Genomic DNA, 10,293 nt, shown 5'->3' on the forward strand with positions numbered 1-10,293 from the left:
TCTTTCCCTTTCTTCCAGAAAGCTCCCAGCAGCAGGGAAGCCCTGGTGATGACAGCCATGTTTCCTTTGAGTCAAAGGACTTTGAGGGGATCCCAGGGGTAACAAAAAATAGGAAACACCTTGGTTTTGGCTGTCAGCATGTCAGGGCACCTCAACTCACACGAATTCTGTGAGTGTCTCTCTCAGCAACAGCTCCCAACCTCTAGTCCCAAGCTTCCCAATCTCACTGTAGTTGGCTGTTAGCATCAGGTTATGCCCTCTCCTAACTCAAGTAACAATGTGCTCATGAAAAGAAAAACTCAATCTGCCACAAGATGCAAAGAACTAGGTTAATCAAGGTCAGAAAATCTGAGCCAGGGTCAGCTGGAATATGAGGAAATCTGACTGACCCGAATAGGGGCAGCTTTTTGGGAGCCTGACGGGAGAGTTCTTCCTTCCCCTAACTGACGGAGCCCAGGGTGGGGGCAGAGGGCAGACAGTTTCCAGTTCTACACCAACCAGTCACTGGTAAGCCGTCCCTCTTCTGCAAATGAAAGCCTTCTTTTCTCACTCCTACATATGTGGTCTCACCTGGAGGGTTCCCCGACCAGCTAAGTAAGACCTCAGTTTTCCACTGTAAGTCAAGAAGGGAAGGAAAAGTCATCTAGCAAAGACTACATGCAAAGGATGCTGCAACTGTTAGTCAAAAGAAGCCTAGAAGTGAGAAGGAAAACCGGGAGGACCTGTCATTAATCTGCACGTACTGTAAGAGACTTGAAACTGGAGTTTAGTTTCGAAAAACCCCAGCCTTCCATACCCATTCTCTGAAATGTAGCTGGCACAGAATCCAGTGGCAGGTTCTCTGCCTCCTCTTATCCCTGTACTTCTAGAGCCACTCCCCTGGATCATTCAGATCATAATTACAGTTAACTGCATGTGTTTCTAGTAATGGCTATATACATGTGTTTTTGCATAGGGCTGGTCACAGGCCAGAAGAAAACAAGATGCAGGAAGTAGGTCAGACAGGTAGGCCAAGGGGCAGGAAAGGGGCAGAAAGACTTCTAAAAGAGCCAGTGCCTGTGGCCAGGAAGCTCAATCAGGAGGAGCCAACACAGGTGATCCAAGCAAAAGCCTAAAGATAGCAGAGCCGTGGAAAGGGATGGTGGGAACAGTGAAACGGCCGGAGACTCTGGATTAGGGTTCAAGAGGAGGTCCAAATGAGGTCAGCAGACCACTAACCCCGACAGAGGTCTGGAAAGGGGCAGCAGCCCTGTGCGCTTACTTTCTGGAGGCTGGACGAATTCAGCTGAGTCTTGTCAATGATCTTCACCGCTACCTGAACGAGAGATAAAAAGCCCAAGATTACCTCTCTGACCAGGCTAAGCTCAGGACTCGAATCTAGTTCCTCCTTTGTATTTCCGCCTCCTTTCGGCCTATCCCTCTAGCATCCCTATCTGTTCAGATCTCATTTCTGCCTGATAAACAAAAGGCTGGCTGTGGTAGAAGTCCCACTACTACCTGCTGGGGTGTCAACAGTTGGGAGATGCTGCCACATCCCCAACCCCAGAGCTCACCTCCTTCCCGGTAAGGATGTGCCGAGCCAGCTTCACCTTGGCAAAGTTACCCTTGCCGATGGTCTTGAGGAGTCGATAGTTGCCAATATGGGGCTGCTCGTCAGCAGAAGTGGCTGAGTTGCGGCCCCGCAGCATGTTGGACTTACTGCTGGGCTTGGAGTCGAGGTGTCCCAAGGTGGGCTGCAGGGTAGAAACATGTACACCTTTGAGTATGCTGCCCTTCCGGTTCCCCATACTACTGCCCTTAGCTCTCTGCAAAAAACGCAAGAGGCTGGGGTATGGGGGCAGACTCCAGGAGGCTGGTAGGCATGCAAAGCAAGAATCATAAGGCAGGGGGATAAAAGGAGATGGGAAGAGCGCCCACCTTCACTCCAAAAGAGCACAGCCTAAGGTCCAACGTCAACATCCTGTGGGCGCTGGAGCTTAGGACCTAAGCTCTCCCATCACTGGCTCCACTGCCTGGCAATACATCCCCTGTAACAACCCAACAGTTCCTCCACCTCATGTGGGAGAGTGCCGTCTACCATCCTCCCCGTAGCCTGTTCACACTTTGATAAGGCTACATCTCAAAGTCGCAGGAGCATGATCAGAATTACTGCAAAGCACTCACTGCCTCCCAACACTTTACATTTCTCTTTATTATGTATCACTTTACATTGATTTGTTGTCTATCCAGCAAGAATGGAAGCTCATGAAGACAGGCATATATCATTTATTCACTGATACATCCCTGCACCTAGACAGATTGGATTATGGTAGATGCTCAATGAATACTTGTGCAATGAAAAAATGGAACGACAGGGTCTGCGCAAGGCCACCCTCTGCCCTCCTTAGATATCCCATAGCTCAAATAAGGGTGTGAGGAAGCAGAAATGACAACAACTGGCACCAACAGGTATATAAACATAACACAAAAAAGGTATGGTCCAGATGAAAACACACATCTGTATGAAGACCTGTACAGTCCTCAAAGGGCTAAATGTAGAGTTCCATGTGATCCAGCAATTCCACTCCTAGTTACATACCCAAGAGCAACTTGCACACCAATGTACATTCGTAGTATCACACATTCATAATAGCCAAGAAGTGGAAACAACACAAATGTCTGTCAATTGATAAGTGAAATATCCACATAGTGGAATATTTGTTGGCAATTAAAAAAAAAAAGAAGGGACTTCTCTGGTGGCGCAGTGGTTAAGAATCCACCTGCCAGCGCAGGGGACATGGGTTCCACCCCTGATCCGGGAAGATCCCACATGCCGCGGAGCGACTAAGCCCGTGCGCCACAACTACTGAGCCTGTGCTCTAGAGCCCGCGAGCCATAATTACTGAGCCCACACACCGCGACTACCAAAGCCTGCGCGCCTAAAGCCGGAGCTCTGCAACAAGAGGAGCCACTGCAATGAGAAGCCCATACACCGCAACAAACAGTAGCCTCTGCCTACTGCAACTAGAAAAAGCCCGTGCGCAGCAACGGAGACCCAATGCAGCGCCACCACCCCCCCCACAAAAAAGAAAGAAAATAACTTAAAAAAAAAAAAAGTACTGACATATGCTACAACATGGATGAAACTTGAAAGCATTATGCTAAGTGAACAAAGCTGTTCACAAAGAACCACAGGTTATATGATTACATTTATTTGAAATGTCCAGAGTAGGTAAATCCATAGAGACAAGAAAGAGATTACTCTAGGGCTGAGGAGGGCTGAAGAGGGTGAGGGGACTTAGGGGTAACGACTAAGGGCTGTGAGGTTTCTTTCTGCAGTAATGAAAATATTCTAATGAAATGCTGACTGTGGTGATGGATACACAGCTCTGAGAATTTACTAAAAGCCACTAAATTGTACACTTTAACGGGTGAACTGTATGGGATGTGATTTATACCTCAATCAAACTGTTAAGAGTCTGGTCTAACTCTGGTCGAGACTGATTTGCCTCTTCCAGAATACCTGATGCCATTGCTCCAGCATAATGGGGATAAAGTGCTGGCAGAGTCTCATCGCAGAACCATCCAGAGCTGCCTTGAAACTTTAAGGAAACAATCTGGAGGGCAGCAGGGTGACCAGAGAAGTGTGACTCAAAATTCTTTCTTTCACGGTCCTTTTCTGGCTCTAAGTGAAGCCCTCAAAAACCACAGAGAAAAGAAATGACTTGCTACCACCCAAGGAACTGTCCAGGGTTCCTTGGCAAGAAGCGTGCTTCCCCAACCTGTTGCTTTTCAGCCCTAAGGGGCTATGAATAGGAAAACACTTCCCTCTGCCCCAACTTCCAAGATAGGAAGATGGGTGAAAAGTTTCCTTGGCAACCTCTAAATCACCTCCGAAATTTCTTGTCACTCTCCTGTTTTCTGAGGATATGAGCCAAAGGCAGCAGGGTCTTGACAGTCCCCAAGTCCTCAAAGTTTGCAATGAGAATTTAGCGTCTACCTGAGGATTTGGGTCCTTTGCTCCCTGAAGCCAAATCTGGGAGCCCTACTGCCTACTCTGAGCTCTGCTCTGCCCATCCCTCTCCACGTTTCCCGCTCCAGGGGCTGCTCTGTGTTGCCCAGCAGGACAGCATCCTCCCCCCACCCCAGCTGAGCGCTGCACACAGAACTTCAAGGAACAGCAACAACCCTCCTCCTTACTGGGACAGAGAGGGGTGCTTAAGAGTATAGATGCAGAGACAAACTGCCAGGGTTCAAGTCCCGAATCTGCCACTTACTCAACACATGTTAACTTTATTATTATCAACAACATCCTTAAGAGGAAGAGGAGATTATTACAAAGCAGGAAGGAAATCACCTAAAATATGACCGACGTGGGATGATCCCACACGTGGGTGTCAGGAGATGGTCTAGTGGGTGCCGAGGAGCTCTGTCCAACAGAACTAGGTTCCAGTCCTGGCTCCCCCACTTACTAGCATTAGTTTGCTTATCTGTAAAGTGGTGATAAAGTAGTCCCTATTTCACATTCATTAGATGACAGAAAATATGTAAAATGCCTTATCCAATGCTCAAAAAAGAACAACCATGAATACCATTATTTTTAGTTCCCAAATACTACAAAGGCTATTTGCAAAGCTGGAAGTCTCATTGTCAACAAGACTACTGCATCTAAGTCAAGCCCTCCTAAGCCAGCTGCAGCCTATCTGGAGGCCAAGAGATGCTATGTATTGGCCCTCCCGGCTGGGGAGAGGTCCCGGCTGAGCATCAGCCACCTGGCCTACACCAGCACCTTTAGCCTTCACAGGAGGGGACTCGACAGGGCAGCTGTGAAGGGCTGATTCCAAGCTAGGTATCCAGGACAGCCAAAGAGAAGGTTCTGCTTGTCCGGGACCCAGAGAAGCAGAGAACACGGGTGCATGCTCTTTGATCCCCTGCTCTAAAAGTCACACACTCCCCTTTCAGAACCGAACTACCCAACTCTCAGGACTCAAAAGACACAGTCGTTCTCTTACCCGCTTCTGCCTCTTCTATGTTGTGAGATATTTCCCACAGCAGGGATGTGGGACAGGGTGAGGAAGCAGAGAAAGGAGAAAGTCTCTAGTTGGAAATGTTCCTCTAGTTGGATCAAGGCCCCATGAGAGGCAGCTTCTTTGAAGGCTGAAGAGGAGGTAGGGGTATGGGTGGCTATCATGGAGAGAGAGTCCCATCCCTGGTTCTCGACTAGGCCCATGTAACCTGGACCCAGATCTCACCAACAGGGTGGGGGGCTGAAGACTAGCTGCCCTTCTGGGCCAACTAAGCAGGATCTAGCTAGAGCCATGCTCTGCCCCCCACCTCCATCCTCCTTGCACACAGTAAGACATGGAACACCAGACATCCTCAAAGCTCTGGCTGACATCACACCATAGGCAGGCCCCAAAGGTCTGAGGCCAGTCTGTTGAAAGCAGACACCACGGCTGTCAGGCAGCTTTCAGAAAGAACAAGGGGTCACCCTGTGAGGCAGTATTTGGAACCAAATGGCAGAACACGCAGGTTACTAAGCAGGCCTGATTCAGAATTAGGGCCTAAACAGCTTTGAGGTCCTCAATCGAGATGAGAGAAGGCAGGACATGAGGATGAAAAAAAAAGTCTTATATCCAATGGGCCCTTCAACCTGGATCTCAGAACTCAGCCTAGGCATGTTGCCACGTTTGCCCGGAAGACAGCCTCCACCCCGAGAGGCCCGGCGCTGACTCAGGTAGGCAGGGCCCCTTCCCTAATGCTGGAGGCCCTGACCAACAGTTCTCCCCTAGAAAAGCTCATGCTTTGGGGCTCTGCACTCAGGTTTAGCCTCGAGTGTCCTGAGACTTCCCTGGGGCCGGGAGGGGGCCAAGCTGGGAAGGGGGATAGGCAGGTACTCCCTGGCCAGAGGCAGAGTGAGCCTGGGCACTGTGGAATGGAGGAAAAGTGTCCCTTGGGCACTGGCCCTGGGCGGCCGCCCCAGACCCGACCCGTCTCCCCTCACTGTAGCACTCGTGCGCCCTCCCTGGGCCTCTGCCTGTCACCAGCCCGTCCCCTTCACTCTGGCTGGGCCTGCTCACTCGACCTAAGGGGAGAGTCTTCTCTGGGCATTTGCCGCCTCTTCCTTTCTCAGCCAATGCCTCCTCCCAGGAGGAGCACTTCCCTGTGCTAGTTGCTGCCTGGCTCCATTTAGCAACCCTTCAAAGATCCTGTGTTTGGGGTGAGACGGATGAAAGAGGAGGGGGCAATTCCACAGCAAAAAAAAAGGGGGGGAAACATACCCGGCTGGAGAAAGGGACAAGGACTACCAGCGACTTCCATTCAGCAGAGCCCACAGCAGGATCTGTCAGGCAGTGAGGGCAAAGTACAGAGGCTGGGAAGAGCCAGGCCCAGGGCGGGGGCTCCTGGCTCCGTCAGCCACCCTTACTCAGCTGAAGCAGGCGACACCTTCCACCACCTCGTCAGTGAAAAGAAGCGAAGCAGCCAGGCCAAGCGGCTCCTGCCTGGGAACCTGGACTGTGTCGCAACCGAAACCACCACTAGCAGAGAGAGCCCAGGCTTGGCAAGGAGAGCAACGGGGACAAAGCCCTGTGGCTTCTTGTGGGCCAGGGTCTGGTAGCCAGAAAATGCATGCAGTCCTCGGACACTACCCAGGAACAAGGTGGGAGGAAAGGGGCAGGAGGCTAACGGGAAGGAAGGGAGACAGAGAGTAAGAGGCGGGTTTAGATCAACTTCCTTCTCCCTTCCCCTCCCCCTCTCCGGAAGTGGGCTGCCCCACCCTCCCCAAGGTGCTTTGCTGGGTAACAGCTGGGAGAGGGTGAGAAGGAGACTTACTCCAGCCCAGGTTGTCATAAAGCCATTATCTCACCTGCAGCAGGTGGGACCTGGGTAGGGGCTCAAATCTGCGGGAGGAGTATGCGTGAATCAGACACACTGACCCAGAGAGTGCCAGCAAACCACCCATGGGGCGGGGTGGGAGCAGAAACTAGCCATCCAACAGTGGCACTTGGACCTCGTACTTCACAAAAAGCAGTGTTTAACCTTAGAAAAATGCACATTCCACTTATACAGATAGTATTCTGGACATAATATCAGGAGATTCAGGAACCCTGTGAAGCCCCTTAGGTCCATGGGTTCTAGACTAAGAACCTTTGTCACTGATAGAGAATGAGATGCTTAATCCTAAATTTTGCCCAAAGGCTGGGAACAAACCAAATGCTTCTCTAAATCCCTTCCAGCCCTGATTCTGGGAGTCTATCTCCAGGTTCCCACCCACCTCCAAGTTTCCATCACCCCCGCCCCCCATACTGCTTTCTTTGAGAACTCTTGAGGGCCTGGGGGCAGCAGGGGGAAGCCATTCCTCACACCTGCCTCCAGCCAAGCCCCTGCTGTCCAGGCATCTGCTGTCCTTGTGGCAAACTGGAGCCCTCCCCATTTGTGTTCTGGTTTCGGCCTTTCTTCTGGCTGCCAGATCAACTTCACTTTCATTCCACTACTCGAGGCTAGGGTCTTTCCCACTAGGCAACTCTTTAAAGATCTCATGCTGGGAAGCCATAAACCCCTCTAGAGAAGGGCAAAGCCTCCCACTGACCTCACAGCTCCCGAGCACAGACACCTGGGAGACTGTGCTACTCAGTGTTCACCTTATGTATGAACCCTGGTCAACAGATTCGGCATTTCTGGTACTACCACCTGCTGGCACGTACTTCCCATGTTCCCCACACCATAAACCTACAGGGCAGGGAGCATCTTCATTTTACAGATGAGAAATTTAAGCACAGAAGTTAAAGAGACTTGCCCAAGGTCAGCCTCCCAGTGCAGAGCTGGGACTGGAGCCCAGGGCTTTCGCGCCCACTCCAGCACTCTGCTGTTCCTCACGGTCCCCTTCACCAGATCCCCTTCAATGCTTCCGAAGCCTAATCTGCTCTTATTTCTCCCAGAAGAAGAATGAGTCCCTCGCTCTTCCTCCACAGATTAGGAAGAGGGGAAAGATGTGAAGATTCCGGAAAGGTGCCTGGGACAGCAGGAAGGCCAACATCCGGGTTAAGGCCAGTGGGGGGCAGGGGCTGTTTTAAAGGCCTACCCAGGTGGTCCCACAGCACCCCCTGCTCTCACTCGTTCCCAAAGTGGGCCCTCATCTCAGTGGAAGAGGTCAGGCTTTATTCTGGACCCTGGGCTCAGGCTTGCCCCTCCACTCAGATGCCACAGCGGGATCAAACGGCTTCATTTTCCAGTCTCCAGGATTTTGCAATGTGACAGAAGGACTGTTTCCTCAATCTTATTTGTTGGGGGGCAGTAAGGGGCTTTTGTAAACTGAGGAAGTACCAAGCAGTGACCTCAGAGAGGCTGGGGAGAGACAGGATGGGACTGAGCTGAAACGTCACATGGCAAATCACTAGTTCTTTAACCCTTCCTCCTTCATTGCATCCAGGAGCCTTCTTTGCATCCTTTGATCCTGAGCAACTGTCACTCTCAACTGCCAAGAGTCAATACACCAGCGGAGCATTCTGGGTAGGAGAGCTCTGGTAAAGCTTGGTAAGCAGTGACCAGTGGAGAGTCTGGATGTACACCCCCAGCCCCAGAATGAGCTGTGATGTCTCCACCTGGGGAACCCCCACCATTCCTTAATACTCCGTCTCAGAGCGGAGGTGGGCTTGTGTAAAACTGCCAAAGGGCTGCTCCCTTTTTCCAACCAGGGTGGGTGCCTCCCTGACAAAGGAGGCCAGCACAGCCTGTGACTGAAGCAAAGCCAAAAGCAAGGTGGTTCGCTGCCCTGCAGCTCTCTAAGCTGCAAGTCTCACTCCAAGGCTGGGAGACCAGCACTGCAGCCTGGGCCATGCAGGGAGCCCATGCGCCTCAAAGCAGCCACAGCAGAGCCAGTGCCTGCCTGGGAAGTCCGGCAGGCGAGAACTGACCTGGAGTGAGATCCGAGCTGAGCCACCTACAGCCCCTTCATACATGGAAGCTGTGGTGCAAGAAGCACCCCTCAAATCTCCTGTCTTCTGAGCCACCTGAAATGCTGGGCTCCTCTTCAAAAATGGTGGATTCTACTGAGCAACCACGGCTTCAGAAGCTTCCACACCACTTTATCCCTGAGAATCTGCTCACTGGGGCCTGGTCTCTATCTCAGTCCCCAATTACTGTTGCCCTGTTCAGCAAACCTTCATTGAGCACCCACCTCTGGAGCCTGTTGCAAAGTACGGAGAGATCTGGTTCCTGCCTTCTAGAGACTGAGAGGAGGGGAACCATACACGTCTCGACTCACGACGGTTATCTCTGCTTACTTGTTAGGCAGGCAGGATAGCACAGCAGAGCTCTGGAGGCAGCCGGAGGCAGTGGGGGCCCTGCCTTCGCTCCTTACCAGCTCACCGAACACCACCAGCAAGATCACTTGGCACCTCTAGGTCTCAGTTTCCTCACCTGGGACATGAGGACACTAGCTGTTCCCACTTCACAGGATTAGTGTGAAGATGAAATGAGAAAATCCACGCCAGTGTTGACCATGGTCACTGGTGCACAGTAAGGTCTCGACCATGTTTTCTACAATCTCTCTTCACTTGCAGGCAGGGACCTTTGTTTCCCATCTACAGGGGTTCTCTGAGCCCTGAGAAGAACTATAATCTCTAAGAACTTGACTACAAGTACCAGTGTGGCAAAGCTGGTATTCCTTCTAGAATGAGGAAAGTCAAATTTCTACCATGGCTGGGCTGTCAGACAAAAAGGACCCTCCTTCCTAACACCACTCCTGCCAAGAGAAGTGGGTGACTGAGAAGGCAGCCACGCCTCTGCCCTCTGAGCAGCCCAGGGCGGGAGGAAGGTGTGCCCACTCTTCCCTTCCTCATCATTTCCTTAACTCCTTCCTCTCAGAAAAGGTCCAAGAAACGGCCAACATACCAGTACCACATGGTGCCAAGGGCTGGGGGAAGCTCACATTGCCAGCCTCGCACTCCATTCGGCTCCTCCCTACCAGTGGGTTACCGTAACCATGGAGACCAACAAGTGCCTCCATATCACAGGAGAGCCTGCCTGCCAGCAGCCCAGGGCTCTGGGGGAGGCAGAAGGCAGCCTGCAGCAGGAAGGTCTGGCTCGCTTTACAGAGGACTGTGGGGAGCTGATGGGAGACTAACCAGTGAAGCTGAGGTGCCTGGGCCTCCCTCCAACTTCCTTTTCTTTGCCCAGTAGTTTGTTTTTAGCACATTCATTGTCTGGCTGTATGTGGTGTGGTAGTGAAGGGTGTCACTCTGGAGTCAGACAGACCCGCGGTGGGACCCCAGCTGCACCACTCTGGCTGCTGTGTAGGGGATGGGATGGGAC

At 51.8% G+C, this 10,293-nt stretch overlaps 1 protein-coding gene across 6 annotated transcripts in view; it reads right to left on the reverse strand.

Moving 5' to 3' along the window:
• The window catches only part of MARK2 (microtubule affinity regulating kinase 2), a 58,406-nt gene that overhangs the window by 13,950 nt on the left and 34,163 nt on the right, over window positions 1–10,293 (reverse strand). For 5 of the 6 annotated variants that reach the window (XM_007462096.1, XM_007462094.1, XM_007462095.1 and 2 more), the window contains exons 2-3: window positions 1,554–1,733; window positions 1,262–1,315 (exon numbers count right to left, since the gene is read on the reverse strand). In XM_007462096.1, the coding sequence (XP_007462158.1) occupies window positions 1,262–1,315; window positions 1,554–1,733 (234 nt within the window). Of the gene's footprint in view, window positions 1–1,261; window positions 1,316–1,553; window positions 1,734–6,260; window positions 6,712–10,293 lie in introns of those variants that run through there. The other variant, XM_007462093.1, reaches the window with a different exon arrangement.

Source organism: Lipotes vexillifer, unplaced genomic scaffold (assembly GCF_000442215.2).
Source record: "Lipotes vexillifer unplaced genomic scaffold, Lipotes_vexillifer_v1.1 scaffold1129, whole genome shotgun sequence".
In the NCBI taxonomy this organism is placed as follows: Eukaryota; Metazoa; Chordata; class Mammalia; order Artiodactyla; family Lipotidae; genus Lipotes; species Lipotes vexillifer.